We start from the raw sequence: 25,001 nt of genomic DNA, 5'->3' as shown, positions 1-25,001 counted from the left end.
GGTGATGGGCTTCCTCTCATCCTGTCTAATCAGAACAGACACTCCAAAGTGACTTCAGATTTTACCGGCTCAAGAGGTTTAATTGGTGGCTCCTTCCAAGCCCTGGATGTCTGGGATGGGACAAAGCCCATCTGATGCAGAACAGAGGGATCTGTCAATAGGCAGGGGGAAGGTGATTTCTCCAGAGAGCCCTGTCCTGCTGCAGCTCTGATCACTGTCAGTTCAAATAGATAAAGAACAAAAAGAGATTTTTAAGAGTGAGCCATCAAAGAAGCAGCTTGTCTGCAGTTTTCTGCTCCATAACCCCAAAGAGAAATTGATGACAAATAGAATTTCACCTGCTGCTAATTTAAAACCCAGAATTCTACTCCCCTCAGCACAACAGCCAAAGAACGATCATTTTGGAATCTGGAGAAGAGTGGAAGCAACGCATTAGTTTGTAGTGGCTATGAGAGGTGGGTGTGGTGGCTGATTTTTTGCAAAAGCTAGTTACAGCATCACAGTCCAACTAAACACAAGGCTAACACAATCTTACAAAAGTAGGGTTTGTGTCAGGATGGGAGCACTCAGAAAAACTGGGAATCAGTGAATGTTTGTGTGGTTGAAGAGGTTCACCCCTATCAAAAGTGCAGTACAAACACTGTGCATGTGTCTGAGAAGAGAAAATTGGCTTTACACTTCAAGATTATGTCCTTTACTTAATTCAAAAGAAAAGGAAAGAGGGCCAGGGATTTAGCTCAGTGGTGCTGTGACTGCCTGGCAAACATGTGGTCCTGAGTTTAATCCCTGATACGGGGGTAGGGGGTGGGGGTTCACTTCTACTCAACTTTGGGGCAGGGATTTAGTTCAGTGGTTCTGTAGCCCACCTTGCAAGTGCAAGGTCCCGAGTTTGATCCCTGGTACAAAAAAAGAAAAGGAAAGGACGGCAGGAAGTGTGGAAGGCTAGAAGGCAGGAAGGAAGGAAAGGAAAAAGGGAGGGAGGGAGGAAAGGAGGAAGGGTGGTTGCAATCTAGAGGCACTGAGTCCATCCTTGTCTCCTCCTGACCCTTTTGGATGTGTTTATGCCTACTCGATCTACAGAAAAACAGCACATCCAATCTGGTGGGGGCTCTGGTTTTATTGTGGTTGTTGTTGTTCCTGGCTGACTGTCATGCCTGTACATACACCACAAATGACTTCTCTGTCCCCACCGTGCTCATACGGCTGCCTGGAGCAGTTGGCCAGCATCTGTCAGGGCCCAGCGATCACCTCAGCCATCCCCTAAGGTCTTTTCCCCAAACCTCTGAAGGAAAAGATTCCTTCAGATTCCAGAGGAGATTTCTGGAAAAGATTCCAGAAGAGCTGTGGATAATTATTTTCTTAAATATTCCACCTCCAGTTGTCAGGTCCCTAAATGGCCAGGGCTGTGACCAGGCCACAAGAGAAAGTCACCACTGCCCTACACAGATGAGGAAGCCAGAGCCCTGCTCTCTGCCAAGCAGTGCTCTTTCTCCTCCTTATAAATCACAGAAGTCCCCGTCACAAACACAATCACCTACAGAAACACAGCTCACTGCCGAAGGGGTTACCGCATGCCTGCAGATGTCAGGACTCTGGAGCTCGGCTACATGCATGGATTTTCTGGGCTTCTGTGCTGGCTCAGTGTGTCAGGGGGAGAAGCTGAGTTTCTGAGATTGTCTTTCACAGAATATTTTTAAGCAGCCTGTTCTGTTAAAAACTACACTGTGATCTTGACAAATGTATAATGTCAGCTTTAATTTATCAGACCTATCAGCTCAATGAAAATAACTCAGAAGTATTGATCACCTAATGATTTCTGGTGTATTCATTACTGTCCACAGGCAGCTCATCCCCTCTCCATGCTCCCGGAGTGCTGACGACACGTTAGCGAACTGCTGATTGTTTATTAGAAAACTGATTAGTTACTGGATTAGTGTGTCAAAATATACTACCTTTCACTACTTGACAAACTTTCAAATTATTATATTCCCTTTTTATTTTGAAGCTCTAGAATCAATTTCAAAGAGAGCAGAATAGTTTAAATGTGTGAGGAACAACAGTTTACCAGGGTCCCACCTTTCTAATCTTGAGTATTAGAATATGAAGAATTCCTAAGTGGGACACTTAGCACTTCACGTAAAGCAAAAGAGTGTGTGTCTCTGTGTAACATTTAAATATCCACATTGGAGGGAGACATTAAGAGGAGAATTACATTTTTCTCAAGTGTCTGCCTAAATGTCTCACAGAAACTGTGTACAGTATTTATATGCATAGAGCAGTTTATTATAATAGGAAATTTTTCTGATACTTGAGATAAATTTCAAAAAAATATATCAGATTTTTCTGGTGGGAAAATCACTTCTGAAAAATTATCTTTAGTACTATCTCCTCATTAAGTATAAGAAAAATTACATGCAGATGTATAAACATTTACCTGAATTTAGATCCTATTCCCAGGATTTTCCCTTCTTGAGGAAAATGGAATACTAGAAATACTATCTGGTTTGGGAATTATATGTGGTTTGGCAATTATAAGAATATAATTTGTATATTTGAGGAGGTTAAAGACAATTAGATATTAACTTTTTTAAAATAAGAGAAGGGCCTTGGCTTTATGTTCAGAGTCTTAAGTTTTAGAAAAATCTCTTCCACAAATATTTTCATAGCTTTATGGAACTAATTCAGTTCAAGTACCCTGGTTCTGGGAGGTCAAAGTTGGACCTTGGTGAATTGCTGTTTTTAGTTATCCCTGAGTTACAGCCTCAGAAAAGTGACAGGGACAGGCATCTCTACGCCTGGACTTCATGCATTACAGCAGGATAAGAAGGGGAGAAAGACGCCAGGAATGAGGCAGGAGGAAGGAAGGAAAAGCTCATGCACAAGGGGTCTTCTTCAACACATTCCCTTCATGTAGGTGTCAGTGTCAGTCCCAAAGGGAATGATGCAGGAACATGCAAGTGGAAAGTCTTCTAAGTATTTCCACAAAGAGGAAATTCCCAACTTTCTACCAGTGTGAGTCTTTAATTAGACTTGATTTCCTTTTCGGTTTCAGATCCTCCTTTACTCTGGCCAACTGGATGATATGTATAGGGAGCTTAACACACAGTGTAAAGTTCTGCTACATAGAAAACCTGCAAGAAGCTTTCTGTGCATCTGCAACATGTCACAAAATACTTCCTGAATTGAACCAAATGGTACAGGGCTTCATGTCTATGACATGCTCGGTGCATACTTATTGATTTGCTCTGAATTTGCTCTGATTTTGTCTAGATCTTGCTCAAATATTAGAAGTCCTTTAGAATTTCCTTTGATTTCTTTACAGAGCCAAACTGCCTTTACTTGAGGCAAAAACACAGTGGCAAATATTTCCCCTTGCTTCTAACAAGGATGAAAAAGCCATCCAAGGAAAAGTCCTGGCCCCCACACACAGCCTCTCAGGGTCAGAATACAGGCAGAAAGCAGCTCACATAGGTCCTCCAGGCAGAGAACAGCACCCCGCCAGAAACCTCCACGGATTAGTAATAGACGGAGAGAGGGGTCCTTGGACTGCCAACTGCCCTCCTTCCATCCCTCCCTTTCTGCTTGGTCTTTGCTGTTACATGAAATGACGTCTTGCTTTTTGCTCTTTGTTCTCTATGACTTCCAGTCTCACAAAACAAACTGAAAGACAAGATCTTCGTTTTGATCTTAGATTTTTCCAGTTTTCCTACATGTTCCTTTATCATAGAAAGTTTAAGTCCACAGCCTAGGTTAGCTGTCAACAGGCCCCTGATCTACCTAAAACCTGGGAGATGGAGACTTTCAGTGGGATTTCAGCTAATCAGATTGTGAGGCAAAGCCTGGAATTAATTCTAACTGATCAATGCCAAATCTCTCCAGCCTTCTTTGGATGCCAGTAATCTTGAACTGCCTCCAAAACCAACTTCTGAGCAGAAGACTTTAGAACTGGGAAGGGCTTTCCCCCCTATGTGGCAGGCTCGGTCTCAGCCAACCCAAGAACCCTGAGGTCTCCTGAGCTGTGGGAGGCAGGGAGGAGCAACCTGAGGACTGAGCCATGGATCATATGTTGGAGGCTGTCCTAGGTGTACAGCTAAGGCTGAGCATCTTTATGATTCTTCTTCCCTGAAACATTGTTTAAGCCAATACCCATTAGTTGAAGTAGTAAAAGTATCTGTTGTGATGAAACCCTTTTTATTGACTGGTATGCAACAAAAGTTTTTTTGAATGTTTGTTTTATAAGCTTGTAAAAGGCTATCTTTATAATATTTACAAATGTCCATGGGTTAGATATCCATGAGCTACGGTTGGAAGATTCCCAAAACTCCCTTGGGATAGTTCAGTCTTGAAAGACCTGGTTGTATATACTAAAGGATTTAACTTTCCATTCCCTAGAAGATGTTTAAATTTTGCATTTTCAAAATAAGCATATGGTCAGCTCTCCCCTGGAATACATACTTGACAAATTAAAAAATACAAAAATTACAACAATGGCTATCTGGATAAAGTAGGACAACATGCACAGAGAATCTACCCCAACCATCCTGGTTACCTCCATTTTGTTTGTATTTCCCAGATGAAATTAGGTATTGTTACCAATTTTTAAAAAACACTGTGAGAAAAGGGGAAAGGTGCAACCACTTCAAATATTAATCTGATGGATTAAAAGTAAGTTAAGATGGCAGTTCTATTGGAAACATGACAAAAACAGAATGTTAAAGAAAAAAATTGAGTGGAGTCAACGAGGTTACACATAAGTAACACCTTAACATTAATAGAAATCTATTTCCCACTTTGACCCTGAAACCTCTTCAATTAATTACTAAAATCTATTTACACAGAAACAAGATAAAAATCAATCTCATTCCTGGCACTATATCCACTGGCTGCCCTCTCTAATACAAGGGACATACAACTCTGTTTTTGAAAGGCTCTTGTACTCAAAGGCACAAGAAATGTGCCACTGGCACTGCTACCTCCAGAGCAGCAGTGAAAAACAGAACCTGTGAGACCCTTTGGGCATGGGGCCTGGGGCTGAAGTCAGGGTCCACCAGCTGAAAAACAGAACCTGTGAAATCCTTTGGGCATGGGGCCTAGGGCTGCCACCAGGCAGGACACAAACACTGGATAAGAAACTCCTAAGACCAAGGTAAGGGTGACCTCTCAGAGTGGCCTGAGAAAACTTCTCTCTTGGAGCATGGCTGGTATACTGTAGGCCCAACTTTAGACCCCATTCTACCCCCTTATCCAGATCTTCTTATGCAGTGAACAAGTTGTGCCTATGTACACAGATAAAAATTATACTGTTTTATTATTAAAATCAATTAAATCATGTGAAGAGTAGTTAAAAATGATAAATAGAGGTAACTAATTCTTGGGGAGGTGAGCAAAGATGATAATCTTTTATGACCTCCTCCCATTGCTAACAGGGCCCAGATCAGTGAGACTCTGCCACCCTGAGCTGCACCTGTCCTCGGGCAGAGGAGGGCCCCAGTGCATCTCCAGAGGGAAAATAATGAGTCCAGAGTCTCTGGGTAGACTACTTCTTGGCTGAGCCCAAGCAACTGCCTGAATCCTTTCATCTCTTGCTTGATCTTGTCCTACAGAAGGTAAACAAAGCTGTACATCTACGCCTTTTAAAATCTTCCTTCTCAATGCCAGTATGAATAGATGAAGAGATATATAAGGTTAAAGGGAAAAGAGTTCATCACACAGAGACTAAAAACTGCTCTGGGTCCACCAGCTTGTTATGCACTGGTTCACCCTCCCCACCCTTTCCACATGCTGTTCTGAGCACCAGGAATACCTTCTCCTGCTTATCTGGGAGCTCCTACTTATTCTTCAAAACTCATCTTAAACATCTTCTCCCATAAAGCACTGATTACTTCTCTGCTACTCTCAAACACTGCATATAGATGTTTTATTGTTGCTTTTCACTTTATGTTGCAATATTTATTTATTAATTGGGTTCCTGCCATTAACTGAGGTCATCACCTTTGTATCTCTTGTGCCTAGCAGAGTGCCCAGGGCAAAAGTAGTGCTCAATAAATATTTTCTGAATGAATGAACACATACATGAATGAGTGAAAAATGAATGAACCCGCGAATGAATAGGCCATGTGGCATGATTCAGGTGTCCACTGTTTTGGTGATTGTGCTATATGTTGAGATGCACTTTCTTGTTCAGGTGTCTTTACCTTCCCAAAACCCTTAAAATTCAGTTTCATATCTTTCCACATTTCCTGAATCCTCAAAACGTCAGCATGCCCTATGTTTGGTTTTGTTTTTCTTTTTTCAACAACATGGCAGTTTTGAGATTGAAAGTAAACACTAAACAGTCACAAGCTGGCTGCTATAAATTCAAACTCTTTTTTTTTTTGGTACCAGGGATCGAACTCAGGACCTTGTGCTTGCGAGGCAGGCGCCGGAACCACTGAGCTAAATCCCCAGCCCTCAAACTCTTTAATACATAGAAAAGAAGAGGAAATAGTTCACCAGAATCGTGAAGTGTTCACGTTCTCCAAGAGAAGGTTATTTAGATGCTCTAAACTTATAACCAATCTTTTGATGACCATAAGACTTGTTTACAGCCATGAGAATTCTGTGTGGCTCCTAGATAAAATTTAGAAGCACAGATCCTCAGGAACTGGAAAGAATATTAAAATTATTTACTCATATCTCCTAATTTCACTGACTACTGAGAGAACAGACTTAGATATTCTTTTGTCCAGTGTTGCAATACGTGAGCGAGGACCAGTATACAGGTTTCCTGACTTCATTTCCCAAATATTAGTCACTAAATCAGGAGAGCTTTGTGAAGCTGAGACACTGTCCTTCCAAATAACCTTCACCACCAACTGGGCTGAGCTGGGCAGTGCTCTGCCAGCTCTTAGGAAAGGGTAAGAGAAAAAAGGCGGCAGCTGGCTGCTACTTACTTGAAGGGCTTCTCTCCAGTGTGGGTTCGGATGTGGTTGTTGAGGGTGGTGGCCCCAGCAAAGGCACGACCACAGTAGCCACACTTGAAAGGCCGGTCACTGGAGTGAGTGACCACATGATTCCTCAGTTCCGAAGGCTGGGAAAAGGACTGGGAGCAGTGGCCGCACTGGTAGGGTCTGAAACAAATAAAGAGACTGCCTGATCATTATTTTCCAACTGGTCAGAGAAGTCAGAGCTGTGAAGCAAGGGGCGAAAACTTCTTGGTGACATTCTCACTTTTTAGAACTGAGCATAGAGCTGGGGCCTCTGGGGTCCCACTACTTGTTGCCACAAAAGCAAAAATCATAAAACCGATGAGACACATTAATTCTCAAATGAATACTCCCTTCCAGTATTAGTCATACCATTTCAAGAGCCCCAACCTTCTTGTCTTTATCTCCCGTTAGGCAAATATTATTGTATGTTTATAAGCTTTCAAAGCCTAAACTTGATTAAGCAGAAGGTTACAGGAGAAAATATGTAATTGTCTCTTATGCTTTTGTGGCATTCTTAACTTTCCAAGTGCTTCCAAATCAATTATCTAGTTTAATCTTTACAGCCGTCCTCTGAGAAGACCAGGAAAGCAGGTACTATCAGTTCAGAAAACTGAAGACAAACTAGCCTCACAGGACATTAGCTGTTGATTCCAAGGTCATCCTAGGACTGGATCTTAATTCTAAGTATCAGGTAAACATGTAGACATGCGAACAAACTGCACACATATCTTAAGAAAAACTAAACCTTCTTGGGGTCTATACCACAACCACTGGTATTGCGTCATGAACACAAATGTGCACCCAGATGTATCTTTGTGGAAGAAATCCTTACTTCTACTTACCATCCCCTCCAAATATTTATCCACTGAGTCTTTTCCTTGAACCTCAGCTCCCCAGTTTAATCTGGTAGCAAGGAACGATTTATGGCAGCATAGAAATGATGGGATGTCGCTATGCTGCAGAAGAATGACTGTGATGCAAAAGCAAATGGAGGGAAGTTGTGACAAATACCTGATAATTAGCAAGATTATCAGAGCACATTCTTCCCAGCTCAGGAGAAATAAATCAATTTTTGGTTTTCATAAAATAGATTAAATTTCTGTCATCTCTACAGAAGTTCTTCTGCTTACTTGAGCAGAATCTGGTGAGTGATATAAAATCTGAGGAGGTTTCCCTATTCGAAGCTATTTCATATCATTCTCTGACAGGGCTCTAATTTGTTTATCAAATTTTTTGTTCAGAAAATTAATAAACTGTCGAGAAGGATATTAACAGCACTCACTAAGCCCTGGTTTGTAGCCCAGATATTTATGCGTACATTTAGAAAGCCAATGGCAAAAGCAAACTTAATTGCTCTACCTTTAACAAATGCATAAGTACCAATGACCAGAAACCAAAATGAAGGGCCAGGAGACAATGGTGACCGGGCATGTACAACAATTCAATTAAGTGCAAAATAAAGTGTACCCTTTCATTTGTCAAGTGAAGTGCTTAATTGTGGCTACTTGCCTCACTGAACACAAATACTATTATTTTACCAGGCTTCAGCACACTGAGCACTGATTGTAGAATTTTTTAGCTTGATTAATAGTCCAGGATTGGTCAATAACTCAATACTATACAATTTTAATTACTTACATTTAGAAATCTATCTAACTGCTCTCAAACAAGTTTCAAAGAAATATATAAGAGTCTTTGGTAAGGAGTTTATCAATCCTGACAAATCGTACATGCATTTTATTACAATTATAAAATAATGGTTTGAAAGTCATTAAAATTATATGTAGATGAAAATGTCTCCCTGCCAAATCTGTTCAGGTAGTAAATGTTAACCTTAAAATGATGCGTCACAAAATAATTCTCTGAGGGATAAACTTTGTAAATGCTATTAAAAATTATAAACAAAATAATATATTAATATATGCTATATCCACTGACAATTGATTTTTCTAATAGTGAAGGGACCATTAACATTTATTAGCCTCTGGTTATCTATTTTTAATAGCTATCACTATAAACAATAAGCCACTAAATAAAACCAATTAATCTTTTCTTTTTTTTCTAACTCTGCTGTCAAAAGTTGGGGTGATTTATTTCTCAGAGTCAGAAGTCAATCCATCCTTCTTGTGTTAATAGTCACCATGGCAGAGATTTACACACTGAAGAACAAAAACAACCACAGAGAAGCTTGTGTAGAAGTCTTCCACCCAGGTAACACCAATGAAAGCACTAAAGCATCACCTTTACCCAGCACCAGCCAAACAGGCATCCAATCTATGATCTATGCAGCTTAGGTTTTTAAAACTTGCAAAATTCAGCTCGGCTGACAGAAGAGTGTAGAACAGGAGAGACAAGAAAGGAGGGAGAGTCTACTCCAGCCTCAGCCCCATCAGCCTTGGGGCTTAAAAAAGGATCTCAACTTCCTTGAGTTCTTCTGCTTTCTCATTGGTCTGGAAAGGGAGTTGGACTGAGTCAGAGGCTCTCTCACATTACCTCATGCTTTGTTCGTGCCTTTGGAATGGCCTGAGGATCTGTCCAACACACAGCATAGCCAACATGATCTCCATCTCGTGTTGTGTATACTAGCCAGCTCTCTAGACATGGAGCTTTGTGTGTGTGTGTGTGTGTGTGTGTGTGTGTGTGTGTGTGTGAGAGAGAGAGAGAGAGAGAGAGAGAGAACATATACATGTTCATCAGAATACAGAAAATTTTAATGTATTGGTAAAAAGCTGAGAATTTCAAGCAACAAGAAAGTCTAGTACCCAAACCTCATTTTAGTTAATTTTAAAAAGCAAAGCCATATTCCTTCATTCATAGATACCTTGAAAAATAAGACATTAGATCATCTGAACACATTCAGTTTTGTGGAGCCTGATTTATGTAGAAGTTAGAACCTGAGTACCTCACTTGGTGCTATAACAGTGTCTCTCACAGTCTAGAAATTTGTAGAAAATTGGCCTTGGAAAATATAGGAGTTACATAGCTAGTAGGTAAGATTCCTTTAAATTTTCTCTTCCTGTATTTTCAATATTTTCTTGAAAATAAACAAAAAGTAATTTTAAAATGGACAGCATGTCAAGGGTTTAATCTAAGGACACAAAAATACATTTAAGACAGATCCTTTTAACCAAGCTTTAGAAGACACTATTGCCACTCTGGAGCCTCAGAATCTTATTTTCTGATAACTGGACACAAGAATTAAGAGAACATGTATATATTTCTATTACAACACCCCATCTCTCTCACTGCAAAAGGAGGGACTTTGGGGAGCAGAATTAGATGCCACTATTCAGCTTTTTATTCTGATGACTAACATTCCATTAATTCTTTCAAAGTCTGGCCAAAGATCATTTATTAAACTTCTGAATACAACCTACCTTAGCTCCAACATTTTGTCTCCCTTTTATGTGTCACAGCAAGAAAAGCACATATGGACTGACACCTGTGGGCCTGTGTTTAGCTTTACTTTTTCAGGATCTTATATCTTTCCATCTGTAATTTCCTTTTAAAGCACTTTATTCTCCCAACTTAACATTCACATACAGCATTTCACTGTTCTCAAAGAGAACACAGAGGGCTAATATCTCACAAGCACAGGCACCTTGTGGTCTTGGTGCTACTTGAGACCCAGAACAGTGTTGCCCAATGACGGAGACATTCTAAATCTTAGTTATCCAGCATAGAAGCCACCAGCCACACAGAGCAGCTGAGCCCTTGGAACATGGCTAGTGGACTTGAGAAACAGAAATATTATTTTACTTAATTTTGACTAAATTTAAATAGCCTCTCGCAGCTAATTCCAATACAGAAACATAAAACTTGATGAAAAACTAGAATGTTTTCCATACTTGATTTTTAAAAATGACTGAAAAGAGGACAAAATGTGGATGAATTTAGCATCTATCAATGCTGCCAAGGGTTTAAGCAGAAAGAAAGAAGTAAGACAATTTTGTACATCCCTGGCATTCTCTGTCACTGGCAGCTCCTCTGCCAAAGATTACGCCAGTAAAATGTGCAATTCATTTGCTTTGAATCTGTAATTGGTTTGGTGTACACATAGAAAAAGGATGAAACATTTAACAAAATTAAGTGTGCTTTGGTTTCACATTATTAATCCTTCTTTGATTTTTCTTTCATGGCATGAAAGCCTCCAGGACAAAAGTTGTTCATTTCGGGCTACATTCTCTCCGCACTTCACATCAGCCAGCCCAAGTGCAAATCTCCTAAGACTTCAAAGGGACCCCACTTAAGTCACTGCTGGCTGTGTAGAGAGAGTAAGGAACTTGGCTCTATGTAAGGAGAAGATTCAGCAAAGTGACAAAAGTGCAGATTCAAAAAGTCTGCAGAGCACGGGAAATTAGAAAGGAGGAAATATTCACATTTGGGCAGGGGAGGGGGAGAAGAAACACTGGAATACAAACACTGATACATTCCAAGAAATGATTATGGTAATGGATTATGTCTGAGCTCCTTCCACCAAAAGGCACCTTTTAATGTCATTTTCCCCTTCTAGCACCATCCTATCCAATGAGCAGCTGACCGGTAGGCCCAGGGAGTGAATGGCCCACCTCCACACAATCAAAAAGGTGAAAGCAAAAGGAAAAGGATGCAAAATAAAGATATGAATTGTAAATACACTTTCTGTCAAAATTAAAGGAACATATTTATCCAGGAATAATCCACTGTGACTGAAGGTTTTGATTTGCTCTCCACCCTGGGAAGGTTGAGTTTCTGCAGCAGGAAAACAGAAAAGGGATTTCTAACTCCTGGTTCAAGCAGAAGTGAGTCAAACTGCCTTGGCCTAGGCAATGAGCTTTATGTAAAAACTGAAATGTTTACAAAGTCTCTAAATAAAATGTTGGTTGATCTACATTCCAACAGCTTCTCCCCTTTGAGTTTACCCAGGGAAAAAATGTCAGTAGCCTGAGCAAAAAGAAAGCAGAAATTTTTTTTTTTTATTTTGTTTGTCCTATATTAACAGAACAAGATGAACAAATAACAATTCCATGGCTCCTGGACCCTCATGGGTGTGTTTTCACCTTCAGTGCTATTTCCTGCTTTGCCAAAAAACAGATTTTGTTTTGTACTAAATGTGAATAATTTAGTGGTGGAAATGGAAATGCTAGCATTGCTGTTATGTCCTCAGATCTCTTTTCTTTATATCACGGCATAGGCTTTGGATGGTTCCTCACATTAGAAAACAAAGAAACAAACTCCTGAATATAAACACACACATCTTTTTGATGAAAGAAGGCTGTGATGTCTGGGGATTCGTGGCCAAATATTCAGTCTGTTGAGTGAAAAAAACTTCTGGATTTCAGATTCAGGGGACTGTTTCAAACTTGGACTTGTTTGAAATTCTAACCTGATTAGCTTCTGATTTTGTCTTCTATACCTCCCTGGTTCTAGCAAGATTTTCTCATTAAAGTAAGAATATTTGGTCTTTCAGACAGGAGGAAATGGCTCCTGACTGCTGAGCTTCCTCACTGTACGATCGGCCCTCGACTCATGCAGGTCTTGCATGGGCCCACTCAACCAACTACACACTGAAATTATTCAGAAAAAATTCTGTTCTGAACATATGCAGACTTCTTCTTCTGTCGTTATGCCTAAACAACACAGAACAATAGTTATTTACATAGCATTTATATCACAGTAGGTATTATAAGGCTCTAGAGATGATTTAAAGCATACAGGAAGACTGGGTAGGTTACATGCAATTCTACCCCATTATCTAAGGTTCCTGAGCATGCATGGATTCTGGTGTCTGCAGGGAACCTGGAACCAGCTGCCCAGACACTGAGGGACAGTGGTGCATGGATGAACAGGCACAAGCTGCCAAAGGCTGAAACCCATGTGAAAGATGGAGTGAATCACCACAGAATGTCTGTGTGTTCACAGCTGGAAGTTTCCACACTGATAGCAGATAAGCTTCCAAGCTTAGCAACTAGCATAAGCAAATCTGGTGTTCCATTGTAGTTCTGTACATTTTTCTCCCATTTAGCAATTCACTTATGTGATTAAGAATAATGGAGAGTATCTTTTACTTCCAAACTTTCTGGTGAAAAGCGAGCATCCTGGATTCTAGAACAGAAAAGAGCAACTTCAGGCCTGGATGTTAAAAGAAAATGAAGCATCTAGAATGAAATGAGTAGATCAAAGTGTCTGGGCATCTCCCTCTAGTCCCACTTATTTCCAATAATCAACTCAGATATGATGGTGTAATTCAAGCATCTCCACACCGTTAGTAAGAAAACATCGTACTTTATTACTTTGCCTACATAGGGACTGATTTTTTGAAGTCACAATCCTTAATTTTTACTTATTTTCTAGTGATAGTGACTACCTCTCAAGTCTTCACAACAAAGTGCAGGGAAGGGAGAAGCGGGAATGCATTCTTTGAGTGACTTGATTCCACTCTGGCTATAACCCTGATAACAAACATGCATCACTCCACCCCACCTAGGAAGGCAGGCCAGACTGTACCTGGGTCTCAGAGTCAGATAAGCTGATCAGGATCCAGCATGGTTTAAACATGTGAGCTAAATTTTTAGATATTTTTCTGATAGTTTTGTTAATTTAAAAAAAAATTCTGACAATTTTCATGAATGTATTACAAATTAAGACATTATTATTTTATAGGACAAACTTCATAGGGATTTAAACCATAATACAGACACAGACACGGTTACAGTGTAACCAAAATACAAACACGATTTTCTAACAGTCTGTTTCAGTATTTCTATATTTACCATAAAATAGCTTCATTGTTTTTACGATATTTAGCATGAAATATCATATTCAAAGCTAAGCTTTAAGTTCCAATATCCAGAAACTTTCAACTATCATTCTATTTTGCTTTGGGTGTTCAGTTACTATGGCTATTAACACACCTTTGCAAATAATAGATCCATTCATCTGAACTCAATTAAAAAAGCAAGTTTATAAGAAGATTTTAATGCATCGTTTATATTTTTAAAAATTGCTAAAATGCTTTGCAAATTTAGAGTAGATCTATCTTGAGACTACATGTATACTTGCAGGGAAGGTAAACTTTAAAAAAAATATTTCCTGAATGAAGAAAACATTTTCACCTCTATATATATCACTTAAGTCCATACACAGGTAACACACTTCTATAGCCAAAGTACTAAGATGTGCACAGGTCTGTTGGTAACTTTCTGCAAGACACAGCTGCCTTTAACAGTCCTAATGTAAATCTTTCAACATTATTAGTTACAGCAATGTTTGATAAGCAAGCAGTTTCTAGAATGGCACAAATAAAAATACACATGTAAATGTACATAAATGCCCTAAAATTATTTTAGAATATCTATTTTCTTCTACCACACCTTCATCCTCTTTCCCTTGTTTGAATTTTCTAGGCACACTTTTGTATCCTATAAAGCTAGAAGCGAAGAACTGAGCATATATTAATCAGCAGAGAGTTAAGTGGCTTGCTTAGTTAAGGTTGACCAGTGGCAAAATTAAGAAAAGAATTCAAGAACCCTGTTTCTGACTTTCCAGTGCTAGTTCCCAAAAGTATTTTCTGTTTTTATATTCAAAATGCATTTTCAATGCTATTCTTAGGCATTTTGGTTTTAATCTAGCTTTCATGGGATGTGGAGAGATAAAACATGAGCAATCTTTTCTTATTGAATTAATTTGATTTTTGTCTTTTGCACTCCCAGCTATCAAGACTGTCAAATAAACCAGTTTTGATTCATAAATAATAGTTCTATTATATCTACTATGCCACTCATCAGAGTACCTGAAATTTTAATTCACTTGTTCAGCTAAATTTCATCCTCAGTTCATGGCCATAAAATTCTTTATTGACAAACTCTCAAACCAACTTTGACTCTGAGGTATCTAGTCAACATTTTTCTTCTGTGTGGATATTAGTTTATTGAATAAGTGGCATCTGTTTTCCTCCACATCACTAGCAGAGTAGGTATTTCCTTTTGACAGCTTTGCAGGATTTATGGGTTTGCATGCTCTGAAGAAAAATAGTACTAAGCAAAAAATTCCAATTCATTACCTCTTAATACTTAATTAAGTTCATACCCACGGCACACTGGAGGTGAACTCTGAAATGACTGTGACAGCCGCAGAGAGGCCAGCTATATTATCTTTGGAAGACAGAGAGGATTCTAATTATCCCAACCTCATTTCTCCACCTATGATATTCATAAATGTTTCTTCTCTCTTACTGCCCGTTACACTCGGACAAAAGTGTTTGGATAGCAAGTGCAGATTCCTTTCTACAGCCACAACCTGCCTGTGCAGCCCTGGTAAACAAGAGGTGAGCAGTGGCCTCATGTACTCTGACCCTCTGAGCACAGGGTTCTCCACAGGGAGCAGCAGAGGCAGCGCTCACACCAGGCACACATGGTGTGAGCAGGAGGCGTTACCTGTCGGGGTTCTGCGTGCACACGTGCATCTGCAGCAGGATCCTCTGGGTGAAAGTCTTAAAGCACTGCCCGCATTTCCAGAGGTGCCAGTCACTGAACTCCGAGTGCAGCTGGCTTGTGGAAGTTGGGCTTGCAAGAACTCGCTGGTTTTTCACGTTGATTTGGTTAAATCCCGATTCAATGGGCCCAGACTTATCCAAGAGAGAGAAGTTTCTGTTGCACGGAGTCTGTGGGAAAACGATGGAGCGCTGCGGGGTGGCCGGGGTGAGTTTGCTGCTCTTGTTGAAGGGCTGCAGGGCATCCTGCCGGCACATGGCTTCCACGACCGTTGAAGGGACATTTACTAGGAGAACAGCGAGAGTTTTAGAAGATCAAATTTACTAGCCCTTAAAATAAACACAGCAACACATACTCTTTAAAAGTCTTACGAATTAACATTGTTAATTTTTGTGTTTCTTTTCTGGACTCAAAATGTAACAGAGGAGAAATTCACTATTCTGGCAAATTAATAATTTAACCAATGCCTATTTATTAAGCAACTAGTATATGCTCAAGATTGTTCTGCCATGATCTTTGCCTTCATAGTTCATTTATGACTTGAAATCCAGAAGACACCACAGTAGGGTTCTACTCTATACTATGCCCCATGTGCCGGGAGCTCAAGTGGGGACTGAGCAGGGGACAGGAGAAGGCAGTGCCCCTCAGAAAGGGTGTGTTGAGCAGTGCCCTGAAGGTAGGTTCAGAGTGAGAGGGTGGAGAGTGTCCAGCCCTCCACCAGCATAGGAAAAGCATTCGGCACAGGTTGAGAGATGAAATGAGAACATGAAGACAGGAGTAGCCCGGCATACTGGTGGACAGTAACCAAGACAGGCTGCACTTATTCTTGCACTGCAGGAATAAGGGTTTGTGGTGGGGGCTAGGGACAGACTTCAGAGGGCCTTAAAAGTTAAATGCAGGGAGCAGGGATTTAGCTCAGTGGTTCTGCCGCCTATGTTGCAAGCACAAGGTCCCTGAGTTCGATCCCTGGTACCAAAAAAAAAAAAAGTTAAATACATACAGACTTTAGGCCTAAGAAATAGATACAGACTATCTCTGAGCAGAGGAGTACAAGAAAAAAGGACACATTTTTCAGGGCAGGCTTGGGAGAGGCTGATTAATAGATTGGGGCGCTGTGGATAAAGAAAGAGTGGGAGGCAACAGAGAAACAGAGACAGTGCCTGCAGCTCGGGCTCTGGACACAGTGGTACACACTTGTAATTCCAGCACTCAGGACGCTAAAGCAGAAGGATCACAAGTGAGAGCCCAACCTGGGCAACTCAGGGGCTTAGTCAGGTCTTGTCTCAAAATAACAAAATTAAAAAAGGGCTGGGGATGTAGCTTAGTGCAAAGGCCCTGTGTTTAAATTAATCCCTGTAGGACAAACACTACTTACTAGCCTTGTGACTACGGGCAAGAATGCAATATCAAAATCATGACTTAGCAGTTGGTAAAATGTAAAACAGTCACACCAAGGATTGAATGAGAATGCATAGAGAGTATTTATATATGTGCTGCCGAAGCGAGCAAAATAGAGAGTATTTATAAAGAGCTTGACCTGCAGTGGACACTCAGCAGATGTGGAGCTCTAGCTGCCCTGGTTTCCTTGTCTTCCAGCCACCTTTACAGGGCTCTAAGTATGATAATGAAAGTGTATCCCAAGGCCTGATAGCAACAGTTGCTACCATTCTTATTATGTCTGAAAAAGAGACTAGCAGGAGGGACATGGCTCTAACCAGCGTTGCGACAAGGGAAGTGGAGAAAAAGCTAGAAACAGGAAATATTTTTGAGGAGGAAAATCTAATATACTTGAAATTTATTGTTCTTTTTTCAAAGTTTTTATTGTATTAATATTTATCAAGTATTCACTGGTAAGTCCATAGGTCCAAAGGTGATTAGAACCTACATGATAGGATTAAAAGTTTTTTTTAAAGAAAACAACTATGGTATTGTACAAAAGTGTACTTATTGGTCGTCATTCCAGGGGTTGAAGAAATTAAAGGTCATAGAGTGATCAAGAAAATGAAATCAGAGACCGAAAAGTTTAAAAAGGATGACTGTTAAAAAGATTGGTGGTTGGAGACGCAGCTCAGTGGTAGAGCACCTGCCTAGCATGTGCAAGGCCATAGGTTCAACCCCCAGGACCAAAAAGGGCAAAAAAAGATTCAAGATAACATATGTACATGTACGTACTCCCCATAGTGAATGGAACAATTATGTACTACAAACATGTACTAATAAAATAAACTTTAAACATGAAAAGATCAGTAATAGCAAGCCACAAAAACATGAAGGCTATGGCTGCTGGCCACTGGTTCAAGACCATGGGGGACTGGGAGCTCTCATCTTCCCTAGTCACAGATGGCAGCCTGGCACGAAGACTTGTGCATTCTTAACTGTAACAAGGGAACAGGCAAGGACTGTGACTGCCAGGAAGCTCTGTGTGTTGAGGGGACATGTAGACACCATGTATGGAGGACAAAACAGGGTTAGTGTGCTATCTAGACTCTAACTTGGAGCATTCTGCAGAATCCCATGTTCAACAAATGCAACAACAGGAGAGCCCTGTCTACAGGGCTCTGAGCTCAGCTCATCCGTCCTATTTTAGCATGGCAAACAAAATCAAGACACTTGGTCACCTACAAAAAGCCCATCATACGTCAAGTCAGCAGCTCTTTACCCTGGTTACTGTACATTTTAAAATATTAAAACTGAATCTCTTGGTAAACCCTGAGTACCTTCATTTTTTCAAGTTCTCCAAGTGCTTCTAATGTGAAATAAGGAGGGCTGAGAATCACTGGTCTAACCCTACCCTCTCTCATTGCGAATGACAAAAGCGGAATCCTTAGAAAGTCCAGGAACTTGCTCAGGATCGTGTGTTCAATTATGGACCCATCAAAGCGACAGACTTTAGCTTTCGGATTTCCAGCAATTTTGTTTCTAATTAAGCACCTATTCGTCTTTGCTCACTAGTTATGTTTCAAAAATATAAAAGTAGTACAGTGTTTTGTATACAAGTGTATGTGTCAGACATATCAAATCATATATGTTATCTATATATGTTATCCTATATATATATTCATTCATATGTATTTTGTGTACAAGTCTATATTTTGTATATAAATATGTATGTATCATTTGAACTTCTAAGGCAGACGTGTAATCGATATGGAATCTGTGGACATTTTTTAGATTAAAAAAATGTTTTATGGCACACAAATTGTTACTTTTTAAAGAGGAACTGAAAGATAAAGAGGGATGTTTTGCCATTCATGGGTCCATTTTCAATTAGAAACCCAGCAGCACTGTGAGATCAGGGTGAAGCCCATCAGTTCTTCCAGTAGTAACTGAGAAACTCACAGGTAGTGCTAAATCCTGCAGCCAGGAAATCTCAGGTGAACAGGAAGCAGAGCACAATGGGAAGAATACAGAGTGAAGATGGAAGCAGGAAAAACCAACCAGAAATGTTATGATGACTTTAAGAAAAATACTCAAATAATATTCTAAGTACAGATACTAGATTATTGCTTATGCTTCTGGAAAGTACCCTAATTGGTTAATGTTTTAAAACAGTTAAGGTCATATAATCTTTACAGGAAAACAAAATAATTTGTGGGGCCATGATTTTTTTTAAATTTAACAATCAATGTCAAGTGGTAATAAAATATATTTCTATATCTAAAAGTCTGTTTAATAATCCAGGATATATAGAATCTGAGTTAATGTAATGACAATAATAGCATTTAAATAGTAAAAATGGGAATAGATGGGATAAAATTATCTCCATTTTATCAGTTTCTTTTCCTGGACACCCAAAAACAAATATAAAATGTTTCCCAGCTATAGGTTGCAACGTTTGTGCTCTGATTCTACTTTGGACATGCTCCTTTTTTGTACTTATGAATAAATAAATTCAATCCTGCTGAGTGAAACTGAGCATATGCTTTAGAGAAAAAAGAAAGTAAAGCTATGAGTGGATAATTTTCACAAAAACAAATATATTTAATCTCTAAACTGTTCTTTAGAATCTCTGCACATTCCCTTAGGACTCTAGAGGTCTAAAGCTTTTTTTTTAGTCAGAACTTTTTAGAAGATATGGGAGATTATTCTTCCTAAATATCAGCCTCACTACGGCAATCAAAGGTATCAACCAAACACAAGAAATTATCAGAAATGGGCAGAGAATGAATCAGAAAACACTATGTCACCACATCTCAACAAAGAAAAATACAGACAAGACCTAGAGGTGGCCAACATGACCAGAAAGATGAAGTGGTTTCTTCATGAAACTGTGCTAAATGGAGTAAATCACTTGTCTATTAAGACAAAGATTAAGGGAAGAGGATGCACTCCTAACATCTTGAAGGACACAGACAAGGAAAAACATGAACTCATAAAATCTGGACCAAAAAAAAAAAAAAACCACTACGAGAAGCAAATGCAAGATCCATAAAATAAAGTCTTACTTTACCATCCCACACTTGTCCATTCATTCAGTCTGCAAATGCTGACTGAGCATCTGTAACATGCCTGGCATGGTGCTAGATGCTGAGCATACAGGGGCATAAGAAAGCTCCCAGTCCCCACCCTCATGACACTTAAAATCTACTGGGAGAGACAGATATTAAGCAGATAAATATTTACTCAACTTCATCAGATATAAAATTCCATTAACTGACCATTATATTTGTAAGTCACCATTTATTGGCAAGATACCTACCAGTTCCAGCAAGATTATGAAAATTAGATGAACTTTAGGACTGACAGAATATGGTTACCGTAAGAGTGATACGTGAAGAGGAGAAAGGGTGCCAGGAAGTCAGGTGTCAGGGAAGGCTAAGCTTAAAGCATGAGGAATCTGAGTCCTGATGAATCCTGATGAGATGGTGACAGAGAGGTACAAAGGAGGAAGAGGCAACGGGAGGTGGGGCACTGGCACTGGCACTCCTGCCATGGAGCCCATGATCATGCTGCAAAGGAACTGGAAGAAAGCCAGTGTGGCCAGAGAAGGAAGGGGAGAGGGAGGCAGCTAAGCTAGCAAGAAAGCAGTCCAATGCCAGCGCCTGCGTGGGGCTGGACAGGGAATGGAAGCATGACGGGGTGACAGAAGGGAGGTTAATGAAGCAGGGGGTGGTGGGGTCTGTGGTCAACTGGATATGCACAGTCAGTCAAAAGATTTTTGAATTCTAATTTTTATAACACTAGGTGGCCCATATGAAATGTCTCTGGAGATGACATGTGGCCCATAAGTTACCATACTAAAGAACAGGGTATATAGCATAAGAATCATCAGAAGCCAAAAAAGGGTTCGAAATGAGGTCTGAGGAGATCAGATTAATGAGATTAATGCTAAATGCATCATCACTGTTATTAATAAATGAACAAGAAAAGCAAAGGACAGGACTATAAGTACAGAATGCTATTTTATATAGTAGTATATTTTTTTTTAAAAGAGAAGCAGGGAGCATGACAGCCAAAGAAAGAAAGGGAGAATATGCTTAGATGCCTCAATGGACAAAAGTTATCTCTAGAAGAATAGCTAGGATTCTGCCAATGCTACTGATTGTCTCTAGGAAGGAAGCTTCTATGTTCATGGTACATTCTGAACTTTGATCTATGGGACCCAACTCCCTGTTAACAAAACAAGTGGATAAACTGAAACAACAGAATAAGCAAATCAATGAAACTTCACTCAGGCTGCTGTGATACAAAAGAGAAGTGTGGGGACATTTGGGAGGTTACTGCAGTAGTCCAGGCCACAGTAGCTGTCAGACACTGATCAGAGAAGTGGCAGCAGAGACGAAGAGAAGACATGCATTATGATTTCAGAATCAACCTAACCAAGGAAGGAAAAGACTTCTACAATGAAAACTATAGTACTCTCAAAAGGAGATCAAAAAGGACATAAGAAAATCGAAAGATATCCCCTGTTCCTGGGTAGGAAGAACCACTATAGTCAAAATGGCCATACTTCCAAACTGATGTACAGTTTTAATGCAACCCCAATCAAAATACCAACAGCATTCCTCATGGAACTAGAGAAGACAATCTTAAAATTCATATGGAACCAGAAAAGACCAAGAAGAACAAAACCAATCCTGTATTACAGGAAAGAGCAAAGCAGGAGGCATCACCATACTGGATCTGAAGTTGTATTACAAAGCTACAGTGATTAAAATAGAATAGTACTGGCATAAAAACAGACATTCAGATGAACGAGACAGAACAGAGGATGCAGAAACAGCCCCAAGCATATTCAACTATTTGATCTTTGACAAAGGGACCAAAAACATACTCTGGAGGAAAGAGTCTTTAACAAATGATGTTGGGAGAGCTGGCTATCCACATGAAGAAGACTGAATCTAGACCCATATCTCTCACCAAGTACCAAATAATAATTAAAATGGGTCAAAAATCTAAATGTTAAACCAGAAACATTTAATCTGCTGGGAGATGAAATAGGTAAAACTCTTGAAGTCACAGATACAGACAAGGACTTTCTGAACAGAACTCTAGTTGCACAGGAAATCATACCAAGAATCAACAAATGAGATCATATAAAATTAAAAAGCTTCTGCGCAGTGAAGGAAACAACTAACAGGTGAAGAGACAATCTATAGAATGGGAAAAATTTTTGCCAATCAGACAGAGGACTAATATCTAGAATATATTTAAAAAACTAAAGAAAATTAGGGGAAGGAGATGAAAAGAGAATTAAGACATGTTATGTACATGTACCAACTCCTCATGAGGAGTGTAATCATTGGGTACTGTGCACGTAGACTGATAAAAATAATTTTTTACAATAGGAATACACAACCAATAGCCCTTGATGATAGAAGGGTAAGCAAGAGTGAGAGTCAAAGTTTCTAGAAAGCACCTGGAAGACAGGGGTGAAAGCTGTTAGGCTGGGGAGAAGCAGTGTGGGATGTGAATGCATGGCTTTGGTGGCAATGAGCTTACTCTGAGGTGCCTACAGGACATGTAGGTGAAGATACTGTGGGACAGGTGAATAAGAGGGGTTTTTTTGGTACCGGGGATCAAACCTTGCACTTAAGAGGCAGGCAGCAGCACCAGCAAGCTAAATCCCCGGCCCAAGAGTCTTGGGTTCAGTACACAGGTCTGCACGGAACACACCAATCCAAGAGTACCTGGCCCTGTGACTTCCCTGGAAGCAGAAACTAGGATGGAGACTTGGAGCTCTGTGCAGGGCACTGCACACTGCTCTCTAGACCAATACCTGTTGAGGAATGAGGCAAGTAGGATGGGCCAAGGTATGGCTTTAACAGTTCTGGAGCTAAGAATGTCCTTCAGAGCTGTACTGCTCTGAGGAAAAGGAACAGTCTCTTGTGCTCCACACGGCCCAATCACTGGCCACACTGGGAGGGAGTGTGTCCAGGGGGAGCAGCTCTTCTGTGCTGAGCTGGGCAATGAGGGGCTCAGTCTGCAGCCAGACTGAGATGCAGGCCGCACACCACAGCATCCCACAGGACCCAGATCCTCCCCAACCGTGGCTCGCCTGTGTCATGTGTCATTTCCCTACGTGAACACATTTTCAGCGGGTTGCTGCCTTCTGCTGGAGTCCTTCTGCTGGAGCTACAGAGGCATTGCTGTGGGGTCATATCTCCTTTTTTACAAAGATTTAAAGATTTTTCCACTCTAGACAAATCTGTACATTGGTTTCTTAGCCAAGCATTTCTATATCTGGAAGGTAATACAGAATCAGGCCCCAAATCATCCTACTGCCACAGCTAGTTTTGGTGTGACCACTTTCACCAGTCGCCCGAGATGGACAGTCCTTAGTTTCTTTACTTTTTTTTTTTTTTTTTAACCAGGATCGAACTCTGGTCCTTGAGTTTGCGCAGCAGGCGGTGAAACCACTGAGCTAAATCCCCGGCCAACAGTCCTTAGTTTCTAAGTGAGGGAAGCATTTTTCTAGTCCCCACTCAGGAGCAGGAAAACACCTTCCTATTCCTGAGCTTATGTAAGGAATCCAGTCCCAGCTTCCCTCTGCACCCAGGGGGCTGACACTCTGGCTCCTTCCACTCATGCCCAGCTAAGCTCAGGCTCAGTGTGGACATCTCAGGTGCCACCAGCATTGTGATTTATATTGAAGTTGTGTACACATGTGTGTCTCCTTCATGCTGCTACACTCTAGACAGGGCTTGAGTCTTTCCATGCCATCACAAATGCCCTCCTGATGATCACAAAGGGGAAAGGCCTTCTTCAGGCTGGGCCCAATTTCCTGTTGCTGGTGGGATGGTGGGGGACAGGCCCTGTGCAGAGGTGCCCCTTTTTATTTTCTGCTCTTTGCAATCAAAAGAAACAGGCAGGCCTCCTTGGGGCAAGGTTTAAGCCAGCGCAACTCCCACGCTGCCATCAAATTTCACATTCTGCTACCTCAGCTTCATATGCCCAGACAGAAAAAGCAGCAGGAAGACTTGTTTAACATTTATTCCCAGGTTTTTTTTTTAATTTCCTCTGAAACAAATACGAATGCACTATGGTCTTTACGCTCTGCAGGAATTAATCCCCCACTGGAAGCTTCGGGGAACCTCATTCCTTTTTGCGGATGCAATCTGTCGACACAAGTGTTCCTTCAGGCTCTTTTGAAAGGCCCACAGTGGACAGAGTGGCTCTCTCTTTGCAGCTCTATTACATTTAAAATTGGTTCTTTAAAAAGAAAACAACATAGGAATTGCTTCCAGAACCCAAATGCCTGTGTGAAATACTGTCTCCCCTTTGAGTGCAGGCGGCTTTTCATGGCTTGTCCGGGCAGTGAGTGTGCCTGGTGCGCTCCGCTGCCACACGCCGCTGTCGGAGGGAGGCACTTACTGAGGCCTACCCTGCCGCACACGCTCACTGGGAAATGTGTACTCTGAATGTTGAGAGAATCATGGGAAGAAAATGATATTTTTATAAATAAAGTGCTTAATATGCGTTATTCACTAAGTAAAGATTTTCCTTGAATATATTTCTCCAGGTATCAATTTCATTAACACAGAAAAATCAAGCTGAAAGAATGAATCTCTTCTAGTAATGGCACCAAGAATTCTCCATATTTATCCAGTGAGCACTTACTACTGGTTTACTGTATCCATACCACTACTAGCAGGATCTGCAGAGGCATTGTGGCCAATAAGTTTTTGATCTCAAGGAGCTTCTTTTTAAGATACCTAATTTATTCTGTGGCTAGTTGAATGAGATAAAAATTCTCTTAGAATTGCTAATTCAGGTGAAATGATTTAAATTACTTGGGGCCATGGAAGGACATCTGATAAACTCTCTGTGCCCTCTCATGCATTGGTGTTTCTAAATCATACCAAGTATTTTCTCAGCGCAGAATAAGGAGCCCCCTGCTCTCTGAGTAAATCATACAGAATGAGAATCCATCTTAGAGTTCGCGTCAAAGTCATATATTTCCACCACTCTATCTGATGAAGCCTTCTGCTGATTTCTTGGTTGGCCAATCACATGACTGATATATGACTTTGAGACAGGAGCTGAAATAAAATTCCTATAACACCCTCAGGGAAAAGAGGCATTGTCACTATTGAACCTTTTAGTCAAAGACTTAATTCCC

The 25,001-nt window shown here is 40.5% G+C and overlaps 1 protein-coding gene across 2 annotated transcripts in view; it reads right to left on the bottom strand.

Moving 5' to 3' along the window:
* Positions 1-25,001, bottom strand: part of Prdm6 (PR/SET domain 6) — a 108,041-nt gene that overhangs the window by 7,277 nt on the left and 75,763 nt on the right. For both annotated transcript variants that reach the window (XM_004854480.4, XM_087180518.1), the window contains 2 exons: positions 15,383-15,725; positions 6,933-7,109 (listed from right to left, as the gene is read on the bottom strand). In XM_004854480.4, the coding sequence (XP_004854537.2) occupies positions 6,933-7,109; positions 15,383-15,725 (520 nt within the window). The remainder of the gene's footprint in view (positions 1-6,932; positions 7,110-15,382; positions 15,726-25,001) is intronic.

The sequence above is a fragment of the Heterocephalus glaber genome, unplaced genomic scaffold, assembly GCF_053883595.1.
Source record: "Heterocephalus glaber isolate CG9 unplaced genomic scaffold, H.glaber_assembly_v1.0 deba00001463, whole genome shotgun sequence".
NCBI lineage: Eukaryota > Metazoa > Chordata > Mammalia > Rodentia > Bathyergidae > Heterocephalus > Heterocephalus glaber.
Note: the sequence above shows the minus strand (reverse complement) of the source record. Positions and strands in the feature narration are given on the sequence as shown.